Source organism: Rhinolophus sinicus, linkage group LG12 (genome assembly GCF_036562045.2).
Source record: "Rhinolophus sinicus isolate RSC01 linkage group LG12, ASM3656204v1, whole genome shotgun sequence".
NCBI lineage: Eukaryota > Metazoa > Chordata > Mammalia > Chiroptera > Rhinolophidae > Rhinolophus > Rhinolophus sinicus.
The window spans coordinates 26,194,331-26,211,390 of NC_133761.1; the positions used below are offsets into that span (position 1 = coordinate 26,194,331).

Below are 17,060 nucleotides of genomic sequence, written 5' to 3' on the forward strand. Positions count from 1 at the left end.
TTAAATATGTTGAAATGAGCATGTAGCATTGGTTATAAAAAAGCATTGTCTGTCATTATAGATTTCTCTAATATAATGTGTTCCAAGGTCAGAAAATAAAGTATAACTTTATAACAATAATTATAAGTTGCTGAAATAAACATGTAATTAACAATTTCCTCATGGTTTGAATATCATAACCAGTGTAATAAACAGACTCAACAGGGGCAGTTTTACAACTTTGAACGAATTCCATTTTTCATTCCAAGGCTTCTATTTATCAGTCCCATGTAAATTAAGTTGTTTTCAACCAAAAGTTAATAGTTTATTTGGGAACTTGTTTGAATAATAAAACATTAGATTTTTTTTGGCTTAAAAATGTTTGGAAGCTGAAAACTCAAATAAACCTATATCACAGTAAAGGCTATATCAGAGGGCTTTATTTAATGGGGTAAAGGAAATATTTCCTGAATTTTTTAAAATTAATATTGGGTAGATCTGACACCATTAGTTTTCCTCCTGTCATAAATATAGATGAGTAGAATTTGACAGGCATCACTATAAAATAGGTTATAGATAAGTTCAGGCATCTTTCCTTCCACACGGACCTTTTACACTCAGTTCTGATGGGGTTGCATGAATAAATTGACCAGGTTTGATTTTAGGCTTCTAGGTCACGGTTTCACCTTGACAACAGTCTTTTCATTTCTAGCCGCAACATTTGCTAGGATCCCTAAGGTGCATTCAGTTTTGTAAGTAATGTAAGGGGGAAAAAAAGGACCAAAAAGAAAATAGATAAATCTTAATTCACATGCTGCAGGACTATCTCTGTGTCTCTGGTACAAAACTTCAAATCCAATCCAAGAACTGGATGTGTATTAGAAGTCTGCAGATTTAAACCTTGTCCACCATGATCAAACTGGATTTATGGAGCATCATAACTCTCCAGACACCATCCAGCAGCTTATTAATTTAATAGACTCCTGTCCATTCACTGATGTTCCTGCCCTGACAGTCTCTCAAGATAAGGCGAAAGCCTTTTGACAGGACAGAGAGCATATATATTTTCTTCTGTTTTCTCATGGATGGGGTTGTCGACAACTTGAAATGTGTGGCTCAGCAAATTTGCTTTTTTTCCCTCTCTATTTTCCCAGTTTGCTGTGCAGGAAGGATGACAGAGGCAACCCTCCAGAGAGTTCCAGAGGTCAGGGGGCCTGTGTTTCCCCTAAGTACTTATTTAGCATTTTGTTTTCTAAACTAACAATGAATTGTTTTAAAGGCATACACGCAGGGATTTTCACCATGAAAAGAAACAGCATTATAATTTAATGCCTAATATAAATTAAGAAATGTTAGAGAAGAGGAAAACAGCAATAAATGTTCCCATTAGAGTACAGTAGAATTTCTTTTCCTTTCCTCTCCTCTCCTTTCCTCTCCTCTCTTTCCCTTCCCTTCCTTTCCTTTCTTTTCCTTTCCTTTTCCTTTTCTATAATCCCATTTGTGGGAATGAGAGGGAGTTCCAAAAAAGATAGCACTCAAGCTGTTGTATATTTAAAGACAAAACAGGAAGAATTTTTCAACATTGTCATCTTTCCTTTATGATATTCTCATGCTCTACAATTGTGTTTGTGATTTGCAAATAAATTCACAAATCTCAGCGAGTTATTACACTAATATATTGCAAGGTTAACTCTTTCCATCCCTCAGTGTACTCTTCTGTTCAAGTCAGCTCAGTAATCACTAGACCTTGGCTTCCCAAACTTAGGTGTGCACACAGAACACCCGGGATCTTATGAAAAAGCAAATTTGGATTCAGTAGGATTGAATGGGCTCTGGTATTTTGCATTTCTACAAGCTGATAGATACTGCTGGTGGGCAAATCATATATTAAGTAGCAAAAGATTAGCCAATTTTTTAAAAGGGATCGTTTAGATGCAGACAAAATTATATCCTTGGTATAATTAGTTACACCAAGATAACACATAACTTGAACATATCACAAAAGTTGACAGATTCCCTAGTGGACAAACAGTGGGTATTCAACTAATATTTCAATGAATTGAAGAACATACGATCCCAAATTTCATGTAATGGCCATCTTTTTAATAATCACTCTTCATTTTTACATGTGTGCAAAAGATGATTGTCTTAATTTCCTTTGAGATAGTTAACTCCAGTGATGTCTTTAAAGCCAAGGATACAATAACAAGTAACTTGTCCATTTTCTCATACACATTTTTCCTACTTCATCTCATTGATAAAAAGCTACCTTTCTTATCTGTATCATGGGTCAAAATGCAAAACTGTGAAGCAAGATTCCTAAACTAAAATATTGTTTGGCCTAAATATCTTTCATAGGACTTTTTTTTTTTTTTTTCCTAGACTTAAGATCAAGCCATTCTGGACTTGACCGGAGAGAATAATTGTCTGCAAAACACACACTTTAATCTAGAAACCTACACTCAAAACACAGCAAGACAGCAGAAATTATACTTAAGATACTTAAGATTTTATTTGCAGTATGAAACTAGTTCTGACACTGAGAAACTCCAAATTGTTATTTACTAGCTTCTTGATAAATTCTATGTCTTTTCAGGGGAGGGAAGAGGAAAGATCATACATTACTCATTGGCTAAGTTTCATTATGAAACCTGAAATTCCTCATTAGAAATATTTGATAAGAATTCTGAAATGTTTTCATTAAGAAACCTCTAAGACTGCTATTTATGGAAAGACTACACAAAGAAAAGGAGGTTGAACTGGAGACCAGTCATTCTTGAAAATTTTTATGGAGACAATGGAGACCAGACAGTGATGATACATACTAGATTTCTGACAGAAAAACTAGCTTAATGTAATCTATTCTCATTGAATTTCAATGGGCAGCAGACAGAACTACATGAATAGATAGATAGAAAGATCTTATCTTTTTTTACTCAAATGTATATATTTCAGATCCATTCCCTTGGTTGGGATATTTTTGCTTGTGACACCACGATATACTATCTTGGTTGACCCCACTGTTGTCTGACAGTCTTCATAGACCTCTGACAGGCTAATGAGAATATATCTTCTCTGAAGTACTACTGTATGTCATGGCATATAAGGTGACCTTTTAAGTTTAAAAATAGCCTTCAAAAATGTGGTTGACTTATATACCAAGAATAAAATGAAAAGCCTCCAATTTCAGGTCTCAGAGTAGTCTTCAGGTCTGCTGACTTTCCCCCAGTGAAGAGCTTAGAACGACAGGCACAGTTAACGTTTGACAGGAGAAGAAAAGTGGATCCAAACAGAATTGCCCAGTAATAGTGGGCCAATGTCTTGGCACGGTTGGTGTGTAAAGGTACCAAATAAAACCCTATGGTTTGACAGCATCTTTTGCATGTATACAGATTTTAACTTTTCCAAAATTTTTATATACCCTCATGCTAACTGATATAGTACAATATATGCTATATATATCTATATATATATATATATATATATATATATATATATATATACACACACACACATATATATATAGACATAGATATAGATATAGATATAGATAGATATAGGACTCCAAAGAAATCCTCTTGTACCAGATTCCTTAGCATTTTAAAAAGCTTGCTAAGGCATGTAATAATTTTGCAGCTATGGGGAGAATAGGATTTCGGGTACTGGATTTTTCAAATGATTTTCACACTGGTAATTTCTAAAACTCAATCAAGTCACACTAGAGTTTCCTCTGTTGAATGATACATCATAAAAGTCATTAAATAATCATTCACAATTCACTGCGTATGTACTATGTGCTATTTGTGAAGTTATAGAAGTCAGAAATGTAGTCATTGCATTTGAGGTGTTCACATCCAACTTGGGACAATGTTTAGGCTGGGGTGGAGCTTTCCCCTTATGGAGATAGAGCAAGGAAGGCTGTTCAGAGGCACTGATATATGCTATGTCTTGAATGGTACCTGTCAGCAGTGGTCAAGGTGGCTACAAATTTATTAGGCAAAGGAAACATGATGTACAAAGAGAGGTATAAACGAGCAATGGGTATTTGAGGTATTTTAAATAAATGAGTATAGTTGGAGCATAGAGTGTCCGTGGAGGATGAGTGAGAAATGTGGCTGTAAGGAGTAGGGTAGTTAAACACATAGATGAGATAATCTAGAGGAAACATATATGAGAAGGAAGAAGACAACCTTTAGAGGACGGACAGTGATGGAGAAAACTGCCACTGGGTGTGGAAAGGTAAATCAGATCAAACCCAGTGGAATGAAAAATTGGCAACAAGAAACCACAGGAGACCTGTGAGTGAGTCACTTCAATGGACAGAAGAGAAGATGCTGGAATTTAGGAAGTCAAAGAAATGAGTGCAGAAAACTTGGCAGAAGCTTGTCTAAGAAAGGAAGCAGAGAGAGCTTCCTGTTAAGTATAGGAAATTAATTGCATGCATTTATTTCTACTTCCTTTCACTGACATGACAGTAAAGGAGGGGAAAAAAAAGATGATAAAGGCAAAGAGATGGGGCAGAATAGGCAGTAGAAGTCAACAAAATCTTGGAAGCTAGAAAATTGATAGAGATGGCATAGCAGAGCACAGAAAGCTGAAATCCAAGTACCTGAGGAGCAGCAGGTCAAGAAGAAGCAAGCAGATGGATTCTACAGAATCTGGAAAAGATCAGGAAATAAAGACACCTGGTGTCCTGAAAGGTGGGGTGAGCAGTAGGGCTAAAACTTGCAGGACTGGCATTAAGAGTAAGAGGCTGTTAGCTACACAAGCTCAGCTCTTCCCTGTGGATCTAAGGGACATTTCCTCTCTCAGTTGGAACACGGATGTGTAGTATTTGGAGAACTGGAACAGTGGCTTTAGGTCCAGAGACATGGGCCCCAGCAAAAGGGATACTAATGTGTCACTCGAATTAGATGATTAAGGGAATACCTACAATCTCAACAATGAGATATTGCTTACCCAACACACCACCCGGTCCCTTTCGCCTACTAAATCCTCTGACAGTTGGCTGCACGATTCATAAATCTCAGAGATGAGACTGGCATTCTCTGGAGAAGCTAACCATGCAAAGACTAAACTATTACATACCCTGTTATTTGGGGACCTCATTACCATGGCTGCACTGCCATCCTATGATGCCTGTACAAAACCCACCACCTACCTACTAATGCTGGTCTAGCATTTAGCCTTTAGTACCCTGCTCCTAAAAATGTAAGGTAAACATTCATAGATCTCTAGCCATTTGAGGAAAGATTTTGCACTAAATACAGGGACCAAAACAGGTAGGAAAAAGTAAGAAGCAACGAACAAGACACAACTTCCCGTACAGCTTCCAATTCCTATCTTCAGAGCTAAAAGAATATCTATCTATCTACAAAGAGCAATATAGTTAAAAAAGGATAATAATAACAACATTCGATTTTAGTTTGCTGAGCAAAAAAAAGGGGGGGGGGCATGTCAGAGAATAAGAAAGACCTCTTCTAAATTATAAACATGGTAGTTAAAATGCAATCGTGAAGTTAAGGAATAAAGTTGGAGGACATACATCTCGTAAGTTGAACAAAATTTAGGAGATAATTATGGGAACATTATTAAATACATTGCCTCCCATATTAAAAAATAAGCTGCAACCCATTCATTTATCCATTCATTCACTTATAAATATTTAATGAGCACCTAGTATGTGCGAAGCACTGCTTAAAAACATACAAAATTCCTATCCTTGAAGAACTCTTATTCTACGAGTGGGAGAATAACATTAAAAATTGTAAATAAGTGCTAAAATGTCAAATACAAAGATAAATGAGACAGAAAATGTTACGGACTGATTGTTTGTGCTCCTCCAATTTTTTTCTGTTGAAGCCTTAATCTCCAGTGCGATGGTTTTCAGAGGTGAAGCCTTTGGGAGGTAATTCGGTCATGAGGATGGAGGCATCATGATGGGATTAGTGGCCTTATAAGAAGAGACAAGAGGGCTCTCTCTCTCTCTCTCTCTCTCTCTCTCTCCTTTCACCATGTGAGGATCTGCAAGATGATGGCTATCCACAAACCAGGAAAAGAGCTCTCACCAGTTACTGAATCTGCCTGAGCCCTGATCTTGGATTTCCCACCTTCCAGAACTGAGAGAAATAAATGTCTGTTGTTTAAGCCACCCAATCTATGGCATTTTGTTATTGCAGCCAGAACTGACTCATACAGAGGAGTAAAAGGAGAGAAAGAGAGACAGAGAGAGACAGGGCAGCTAGGGGGACCCTCTGGGAAGGAGACCTTTAGAGAGAGTTCTGAATAAAGTGAGAGAGGGGGCAATGTGGGGACAGAACACTGTGCAAAGGCATTGAGGCAGAGGCTTTTTTTTCTTCTTTTTTCGTATTTTTTAGCAAAAGCAAGGGGACCTCTGTCACTGAGACAGAGTAGTTGGAGAGTTGTAGCAAATGTAACCACAGAAGTATCCCTGGCAGATCATGTAGGGCTTGTTAGGCCAAAGTAGGGACTTTGTAGGTTTAGTTGAGGGGTTGGCAAGCTTTTTCTGTAAAGGGCTGAATAGACATATTTTATGTTTTGCAGGCTAAATGGTCTCTGCCACAAATGCTCAACTCTGATGTTTCAGTGTAAAAGCAGTGGGTCAGATTTGGTTTGGGCTGTATCAGTCTAATTGTGATGGGAAGTCACTGGAGGGTTATATGTGCTTTCACTTCTCCACTTTCTCTGTGAAACAAGAAGCAAGTTCATTATCTAACAAGGGCTGTTATACATTTGGGGAGACAGAAGTCTGAAATAGTGACCTTGAAGATTAATTGGGAAAGTAAATCTGTACTAACAGGCTACATACACTGAGGGTTCTATTCACCTTGTGATCAAATGTAATGTAAACTGGTCACCACTGGGTTATGTTGCTGCTGGTGGTGGCGGTGGTTTGTTTGTTTTATTCTGACTACATGTTTATGTGGCATTCACTATGGATAAGGCACTACTCTAAGCACTTCACAAATATTAATTCACCTAATTTCTGCCTGGAGAAAAATAGAGAATTGGATGGAGCAGAATGGGGGGCCATTGCCAGGCCCGTAAAGGCCAGAGAGAAAGAGAAGGGTGAGAGGGTACAAGAGAGTGATTAGAATCATGGGCCCTGGAATCTAAGTCAGGTAACCTGAAAGTAAAGACAGGAGGGGCTGGTGGACAGGAAAATGATGGCAGGATAGGAGGTTCATGTGGAGTTCAAAATTTGTTGGAGTCAGGTAATGATTGGATTAAAGTGGATGATTTACTACTATCTTCTAGAGCGGTATAGCTACCATCTTTATTTCCCTGACAGATGAAGTTTTGGTTTTATTAATGGATGGACCTGAGCTTAACGTCTGACCCAAATGTTTCCTAAAATCCTGATGTGATCAGAACATTCAGTAGCTCTCCATTGCCTCCACAAAGTCTTCAAACTGACCATGCAACTGAATCTACAACAGGGTCCTCCGAAACTTTTGGAGGCTTGTCCCTCACTAGGCTTACTTGTAAATGCTCTGCTCTAACTAAAGCGTATGCTGACACTCTCATGAAAACACTGTGTGCACCACAGCCTGGAAGGTTTTAGGCACACAATTTCAACCTCCTCAAATGCCTTCCTTCCATTTCTCAAACTTATGTTCAACTTTCAATAGCCAGGCCAAATTCCAATCCTCAGTCAATTTTGCCTTGCTCCTGCGACTGAACTCAGTATTATGAAACCTTCATCAATTAAGGTCCTTCAACAAGCTCCTTAAGGCAGGGGGATGTTTCATATTCCTATCCATCCCTCATGACACCTGGGCCATCTCATGCCCAATGCATTTATTTTATTTGGAAAATTAACTTATAAAACAAAGTGTTAGGACATTCATAGCGATACTAAAGAAAAATAATCAGATCACTAGGAAATAATTTAAATTCTATGGATGAGGAACACTTTGTGGGCAAGGCAAAGATTTCTTTGTTCTTTTAGTTTGGGTTGTATAAAAGAAGAGCAAGAATGTAGTTAAGACAAAGAGTGATTTTCATTCGCAAATATTTTTCTTAAATTATACAAGAAAAATAATCAAAGTGAAGAAAATTATAAAGAAAGGATACAAAAAAAAAGCTCTTCAGATCTTACCACCTTTTCAGAAATACTTTTATAATTTCAAGGTATTTATTTCCAGTAGGTTAACCTGAGCATACACTTTTTAATATAATTATAATCATACTAGGCACAAAACCTCATATTCTGCTTTTTCACTTGGAATTACAATAATTTCCTCTATGCAATATACTGTTTTAAAGAAGTATTCATAGTACCTTACTCTGAAAAAAAATCTACCCTAAAGAGTTGTCCCTCATTGTAGCTGACAAAGACACTTTTGGGGGTAGCTTTCAAGATTAGCATCTCTCTGAGTGACAAGCTAACAACCCTGAATGATACTGAGTCACCTCTCTAAAGACACTACTCTTTGTTTTTCATTTTTATACTTGTAAAACTGATATATTCTTAGTTCTTATCATTTGCCAACATGTTAACTGGGCTTCCACCCCTAAGAGGCAGATGCTTCATTCATGCATGAATCCAGGGTACTTTGGGATATTTTTTCTCCAACACATGAAAAGCACATCTGATCCACTGAGGTAATTAATAATATTATCATGCAGGGTTATTTACCAACATTTCATTAAGGAAACGTACAGTGATGTTGATATGAGAACAAACATATTTTTTCACTTCATCTAGCATACATTAATAACTAAGAACATAAACTATTCAGTATGCCCAGAACCAGACTAAAATAACATCAGTAAGTCACTAACATAATTGTAAAAACAGTAAATGCATAGTAAAAAAATGAAATGACATTTGGCCTGAGATTTGCTGAAGTTGCTATCATTCTGCAATTTGCAACAGACAAGTCTATTGTAAATAACATAGTCACTAGTGGGGTCACTTGTCTTGACCTCAAGAACCCCTCAGCAATGGCAATTGGACTCAAAACGGTGGTTCTCGAAAGCAGCCATTTTTGCAGCCACTGATTCCTAGAATAGGCATAATAAATTGCTCACTCCTCAAAACAATTCTCATTCTTATAGAACATAACCAGCAAAAGCCTCAGATGTTCATGAAACATGTTGAGTTTTCGGCATCGTGTTATCCTGTGGTGCTCGGCAATCAATTACCGTTATACCACCATCATTAATAATTTTCTTAATGAAAATGATTCTGTTGATCTCCGTTGTATTTTAATTATCAGAGTTAAGCATAATTACACTGCAGCTCTGAGCTGGCATGTGGACTCCTTTAGGGCGCAATTTTGTTTTAACACACTGATAATGTAATTTTACATTGTGTCAGTTTGTTTGGTTATTATCCAGTTGTACAATTCCACTGTATTCCTGATAACAGATAATAACCTTAGTACCTCCTATATCCTGAAGTCATTTAAAAAGCAATATTGGAATTCTGCGACTAGCTAACTTAATCGCCTTATGATTTTATAATTCCCGCTGCTAAATATTTGGTTCAGGCACCCTCCCTTTTTTAAGAATACTGTAAAACCAGACAACAGTTATACATTTTCTATGAATTACCGAATGGTTAAATGAAGACTTAAAATATGAACATAATTTTTCCTTTTAAATTATAGTTTCTTATTTTTATGATATTAGGCCTTTTAGATCAAGTTATACACTAACTTGTACGTTAGTTTAAAAATTGGCTGCCACATTAGACAAGGCTGTTGTTTCAAAATTCTAGTAAAATCCAACATATGCTCTATTTTAAGGTGGAAAGTAGTCCAGATTTTGCAAGAGTCCTTATAATGAAAGATCTTTATTGGGCCGGCCCAGTGGCTCAGGCGGTTAGAGCTCCATGCTCCTAACTCCGAAAGCTGCTGGTTCTATTCCCACATGGGCCACTGGGTTCTCAACCACAAGGCTGCCAGTTCGATTCCTCAAGTCCCGCAAGGGATGGTGGGCAGCGCCCCCGGCAACTAAGATTGAACACGGCACCTTGAGCTGAGCTGCCTCCCGGATGGCTCAGTTGGTTGGAGTGTGGGCTCTCAACCACAAGGCTGTCAGTTCGATTCCTCGAGTCCCGCAAGGGATGGTAGGCTGCGCCCCCTGCAACGAGCAATGGCAACTGGACCTGGAGCTGAGCTACACCCTCCACAACTAAGATTGAAAAGACAACTTGACTAGGAAAAAACAAAAACAAAAAAAAGTCTTAGAAATACACACTGTTCCCCAATAAAGTCCTGTTCCCCTTCCCCAATAAAATCTTTAAAAAAAACAAAAAAAGGATCTTTATTTTGAAAAGTGGACCAACGTCGTCAGCAAGCAGAAAATTGCTCACCCAGGTTAGGTCCTATTAGAATTTCTGTCAGTAATTCAACAGTGCCTAGTATAGCGCCTTGAACAAAGTAGATAATCAATACAGGCTTAAACGAATTAAATGCATGGCTACATTTATGCAAACAAGCAAAATGACTTTGAAGATGATCATAGAATGATTTGGAGATTGGTCTTCTATATGACATTAAATTGCTGTGGTCTTGAAAGCAACAGAGAAATTACCAAAAAGTATTGATGTCACTGCTGTTTTAGTTCAACACTCTTCTCTTTAAAGCCGAACCACAGCATGAGAAACATGTATGATATACATGTATGAAAATATGTGAAGAAGAGCAATAACCTGCAACCTTGGCCTAGCAAATGGTATCCTCAAAACTCTGCTAATTGTATAATTGGGATTGACAACAATATGCTAAGATTGAATCCCAATTTTAACACGTATGAGCTATATATATCCTTCGACTATGAACTTACTTTAACCTCAGTTTACTCATCTGTAAAGTGGGAATAATGCTGCTTATAGCATGAGTTTATTGTATCGTTAAATGAGAAAATGTATGCACAGTGTTTAAACAATGCCTGACAGAGAATCAGTGAGTAACAAATGGTAACTGCTATTAATAGTATGAATATTATCATTGTCATCTTTATACTACCATTTTATATAACTGATTAAAAATAAAAGTATCCTGTACCCCAAATTGAAAAAAAGAAATCCAGCAATATCTTCCGGCAAAGGCTTCAGACCTCTGATTCTGTAATATAGTTCTCTGCAGGAACTGTGGGTTCAAAGTGACTGAATGGGACTTCTGGAACTCTTGGAAATCTTGTGTCAGATGATTGTGTTTCCTTGCATACTTGCTTGATGCCAAGATGGAGGCCTAGCTTCATTTCCTCTAAATTTGTACTGACACATGACTACAGGGCAAATTGGATTGAGTGTAAGACAACTAGCAATATAATATCGATAGTAATTAAAATACAGTTATGTGTATGGGTGCTTCTTCCTCCAAATTCTGCAAGACAGCCCTTGCTAATCCATTTTTACAGTTGAGAAATTAAGATTTAGAGAGGGTAAATGATTTGCACACAGATACAAATGTACGACAGTTTTTTTTACAACGATATTGTGCTTTTATATAAAAAGAAACCTTCCATGGTTAAGGTGGAAGGAAGGGTAGGCTGATATTTTTCCACTCTTGATTGACACTGTCTATTCTATTAATCTGGATATGTAGACAATATAGCTACTCTGAAATAACAACTTCATGAAATACTAAATACTTATGCCTTATTTGAAGTGAATCAACAAAACCCACATGCTAAAGACTTAATTTTAAATACTCAAAATCATAAAACTCAAAGTAAGCCATTTACTTTTCATATGTAAGAAAGGTCACCACACTGTGTAAACACTATAAGTAAAGAACAGAATGGTATAGAGAAAAGAAGACGATCTCCAGTGTTCAAGAGGCATTAGTGGATTTTAGTAGTAAGTAGGCATGCCTCGCTCATCCTACCCCCCCAGCAACCTCCCTTTAACTTCAGCATGGTGCTTTTTAGTCTTTTTCCATTGTAGATAAGTAAATTAGAATTATCTGGAGTCTGTTGAGAATAATGGCAAAAAACAGACTACCCAACAAGTCTGGTCCATCAATGTCTGGATGAACTAATTACTTTCTGGAATGACAGGGGATAGTTGAGGCAGGAAAATAGTATATCAGATTATAATATTAATGCCAAATATGATACTACTTTTTAGTTTAATAAAACAAGATGATGGTAGCCTGTCAAATAGTACTAAGTGATGTAATACAATTTTATAATTATTTGATAGATACCTAGGAAGTGAAACTACATTTAGTAATACTTCAAAAATTAAGTATATTTCTTTAATGGTAATAGTTACACATTAAGTGGCCTATCTTACACACCATAAAAATTCTACCAAAAATTGCATGACCAAGGCAATTTTTAAAAACACTACATACATGCATTGTACATTCTATTTGTAAATAGGTACTGATAATATTCTCAGACAGCCAGGTCAAATAATAATTATTTTTGGTATGAAAGTTATAAGTAATGTAGGTTTTTAGCTAGGAAACGAAACAAGGAAATATAAATTTGATATTAAGGAATGTATTTTTCCTCTTCAGTGAGAGCTTCTTAGGGCCATTAATGTGTTGCATCTGGGTGCATGGATGTTAGCCCTGCAAGCAACCATTCTTTTTGTGTGTCTGAGAAAGCACTTTGGTCTCATTTGGGGAACTATTTCTCCTCCATCCTAGCAGCACATGCGGGTTAATGCTAATCTTTTGGCCCTAAGGATGACTATAGTCAGCCAGGTAGATTCACAGGGATTACACAGGGGAATCGTATGTGATGCGCCCCAATAAAAACCCAGAAAAACTCTCTTTTCACTCAATTGTTTCACTGGTAGAGAACGCCTGGCGCTTCCCACTACCTGAGGAGACTATTTCTGAAAATGAAGCGCACAAAAGGAACAAGGGGCAGAAGAGAGAGACAATCTGGGGACAAAGTTTGACACCTGGACAAGATGTTCCTTAAATCCAGAATTTCCCTGGACTCTCAGTTATATGAGCAGATGAATCCTCCTACTCCCAACACACACACACACACACACACACACACACACACACACACATTTTTTTGCACAAGTCAACTTCGTTTGGATTTCTATCAATTGAAAACAAAAGGGCCCCAACTACTAAACAACATATGATACTATGAAAATGCCTCACACACCACTGATGTCCAAGTCAATACTTGTTAAATCTAAATTGCCAAATCCATCCACCTACAAAACTCATTTGTTTTGAAGAGGTTTATCACACCTGCAGCCTGTGAAGACAGAAGGCTTCAGAGCCCGTGGGATCCTGGGAGGAGCACTTCTGGGGTCATATTTTCCATGACTCGAATGACCCATGTGACAATCCCAGAATACTTAGGTATTCTCAGTATTTTAAGACATGCTCTGGGTGAGCTATCCTGTCCCTCCAAAGGTAATCCGAACACTAGGAGTTAATGTCAGGCATTTGAAGCCCATCTAAGAGATTAGAGTCTACAGCAGAGTTTTCCATTGGCATGAAAAAACAAGGCATACATACACACACACATACTTTGGGAAGTTCCACACTGTAATATATACTCTTTGTGATTTCTGGGCATACAGGTCTGAGTGGTTTGAGAGGATTTACTCATCATGTAACCGTGGGCAGTAGACAGGCGGAGTCCCACAGTAGCACAGAGTACAGGATTTGGAACTGTCAAGACCTGCCTTCAAGTTTGGCTCCCCTGTTAGCTCTCCATGACCGGGGACAATCATTCTACCTTTCTAAGTCACAATTACAAATTGTGTAAAATGAGAAAAACACTAGCTATCTCACTGAGCTGTGTGAAAGCTAATGCAGGGAGAATGTATTCTAATATGTGTAATTCAGACCCTATGTTAGACAGATGTGTGTGTGAACTCTGCTTCAACTATTGCACATATTAGCTATGTGAGCATGGCAAATTCCTCAACCTACCTCTCAGTGTCACTTGGTTAAAGTTAGGTAGTATATTAATTATCTTCCAGGAGGTTTTAAACAATTAAATGAAACCATGCATATATAGTAGTTATTGCATTCTCTGCTATTTGAACTATAATACCAATCGCTCTTGTAATTTGAACAATATCAAATTGTCTTTTGTAGGTTATAAACTATTTAATGGCAGGAATGCATACGGTTTATCATCGTAGGATGTGAAGCATCTGTTATAGTTTCTGGCAACCATTTATCATTTTGTTTATCTGGTCCACCAATCAATGTTTATTTAGTCCATTTTTGTATAGGCAACATGCCAAACCAAAGACAGAAAGGTAACGAAGACACAGTCCTTGCCCTCGGTAAATATAAAGTAGATTGGAAAGGCAGGCAATGACAGCTTACTTTTTACCTACTCTTTTCCTAAACACATAAAATGATCATCATAAAACGACAGTGAAGAGCAATGAGAGAAGTACATACAATTCGGGATGGGAATATCAAGAAAGAGGATTCAGGGGTGGCTATTATTATATGATCCACATGCAAGGCTAGCACACAGGTGGGCACATTGCCTACTTTATGAGTTAATTTTAATAAGCTTCTATAAATTACTCTAAGTTTATTGCCAAAAAAGCTTAAGGTCTATCCAACCACAAGAAAAACACATAAATATGTTGAGTTAAAGTACTCCAATGAACATGGAACTACAGTTTCGTTGTTATTTTCCTTCCATAGCAATGTCACAATCATCTCTTCTAAAAGAAGGCCTGATTTACTAACGAAATGGAATTGGATTATGATAGGAGACAGCTATTTCCCCTGGTTCCTCCATATTATATTGTCATCATGAAGGTAAGATACTGTACAGCAAACAATTTATTCTAGTAATTGACCCTATATTCCAAGGTATCTTTTGTAGTTTTGCATTCTGAATGTGGGCATTGATTGGTAAGCGAGTTCACTATATACTATTTTTTTTCCATTTTGATAGATCACATTGACATATCCTGGGAAAATCTAACTTCCCCTTCCAGCTAAAATCTCCCACCAGCATTACCACAGTTATTTGGGGTTAGAAAATGAGTGGGTATGGGACCAGCAATTATAGAAGGAAAAGGAATATAATCAGATCCTGGTGTGCAGATTGTTTTTATAGCTTGCAAATTCCCTCTTTCCGGTGTTTCAACTTTCAAAGGCTCATGGTAGTTTAAAGGCAATCCTCTTATAAGTGTACAAATTGTAATGATTATAGGAACAAGTTGTAATTGTTTCTAGCAAGTTTTTAAGAGTCTTTGATGTTATGATTAGTGTTTTATATGTTAATACATTGATAGGGGTGCTTATTTGCTTGTTCTCTTGTATGCTTTTATGGTTTCTAGGTTCAATGTGCAAATAAATCTTTGATCTCAGTAGGTCTATTTGGTTAAAAACGAAAGCTAAAAGAAATTAAACATGAGAAGCACAAGGTTCTGCAATATTTACGAAGACGAGAGATTAGGGATTTCACTGTAAAAGTACAGAGCTCGGGTCCATAACTTGAACATGGAGCAAAGTGCCCCAAACCACACCACACTCAAGGAGGGGGCTGTGTTTTGAAGATCCAGTCCCATGATGTGCCATCACAGAGCAGCGTCTCCTTTGGAGCCAGGGCATAGCTATATGACGTAGTCTAGGTTGATGTCACACTGAGCAAATCAAAGGCAAAACTCTGCAAGCCATCGCTTCCTCTTTCCCGTTTGCCTCCTGCCCTTCAAAAATCACCATGGGGAAGAATTCTCAGTCTTTGTAAATGGTTTCATTTTCAGCTATCCTCACATCATGAGTGATTTCAAGAAACTGGCTGGAATATAGTGCCTCCTGGATCATGCACCTTGACACAAATTGCTAAATTTCACAAGGAAGTGACTTTTTGATAGATAACGCCTAAAAGAAGAATCTGAGATTTCATCAAACCGACTATCGATAGAGCTAACAGCAAGGAAGGGATTTGTCAAGCTAAATACAGAGTTTAGGAAAATGTGTACGGCACTAAGTCATTAATGATATAATATTTGTTTTATGTTCTAAAGAAAAGAAAACAGTAGGCTTTGCTGCAAACACAGGTTAGAGAGATTCATAAGAGAATAAGGAAGAGAGAGGATCAAATTTTACTTTGTGCTCCCATGCCAGGTTGTTTGGTGCTATTTTGCAATGCTCGGGTTTCAATACTTTTAAAGAGAGAAGGAAATGATCTTGCATTTACCTTTGCTGTACACAATGCAGTTGTTTTTGTTGTCTTCAACTCCTTGCCAAGTCACATCCAGGAGCCACTTGGGACCAGCAGTCAGCACCATTGGGACGTGAGCCTTTGTCTTCTGTAGAAGGAATGATAACAAACAGATGCCATTTGCTTTCGTTGATTAAAAACTCAAATAATAACTGCACTAATCATTTTATTTTTACAAACAACTAAATCTTCCAAAACATAATCCAAGTCCTTATTCCCCTGTCTCATGATATCTTTTTAAGACTACAGAAGCTGTAAAGCTTTACTGCTCTAACTAATCTGAATGGTAGAATTATTATCAAGGATTTTTTCTTTTTTCCTAAATGATACTGGATCAGATCTCCAAGATTAGACAGATCTCTTGCGGCTCTGAATTATAAAGAGAATGCAGATGACTTTCTCTGCAAAGAGCAGAGTGTTTAGAAGTGAACTTTAGACACATTGTACTTTACTATCAACAGGATCTCACTATTTCCTGAAACAGACAGGAAAGAATTTAAAGAATCAGGATCCATTTCAAAGCTCTATCCTGAGCAACATTTATATTAGAGTAGGAATTTATTCTGAATGAATAATGAAATCTACCCAACCCCCTTTACTAAGTGTGGATGTGTAATCTGACTGTGACTGAAATAATAATAATGCTAATGATTCACCATACATTGTCTCCAGAAAGACTGCAAAAATGAAATTGTGAATAAATTCAAATGCAGAGCAACTAAAGCATGACATCTCTTCCTCTGAGAAACAGAAGCAGGGAGACAAGTGAGGTAGTTCTGACAAAATATTTTCAGTGTACATTTTAAATAAAACACTTAAAAGGTTCATCATATTCGGCTGTAGGGCACCTGAATTATATCTTTAACCATGGTGATATATTTACACGGCAGAAAATAAACTGGGGAGGAAATAAGTAA

General features: G+C 37.3%; 1 protein-coding gene across 3 annotated transcripts in view; it reads right to left on the reverse strand.

Moving 5' to 3' along the window:
• ZFPM2 (zinc finger protein, FOG family member 2) overlaps positions 1-17,060 on the reverse strand; it is a 448,480-nt gene that overhangs the window by 130,105 nt on the left and 301,315 nt on the right. For all 3 annotated transcript variants that reach the window (XM_019750658.2, XM_019750659.2, XM_074316299.1), the window contains one exon: positions 16,120-16,231. In XM_019750658.2, coding sequence (XP_019606217.2) covers positions 16,120-16,231 — 112 coding nt within the window. The remainder of the gene's footprint in view (positions 1-16,119; positions 16,232-17,060) is intronic.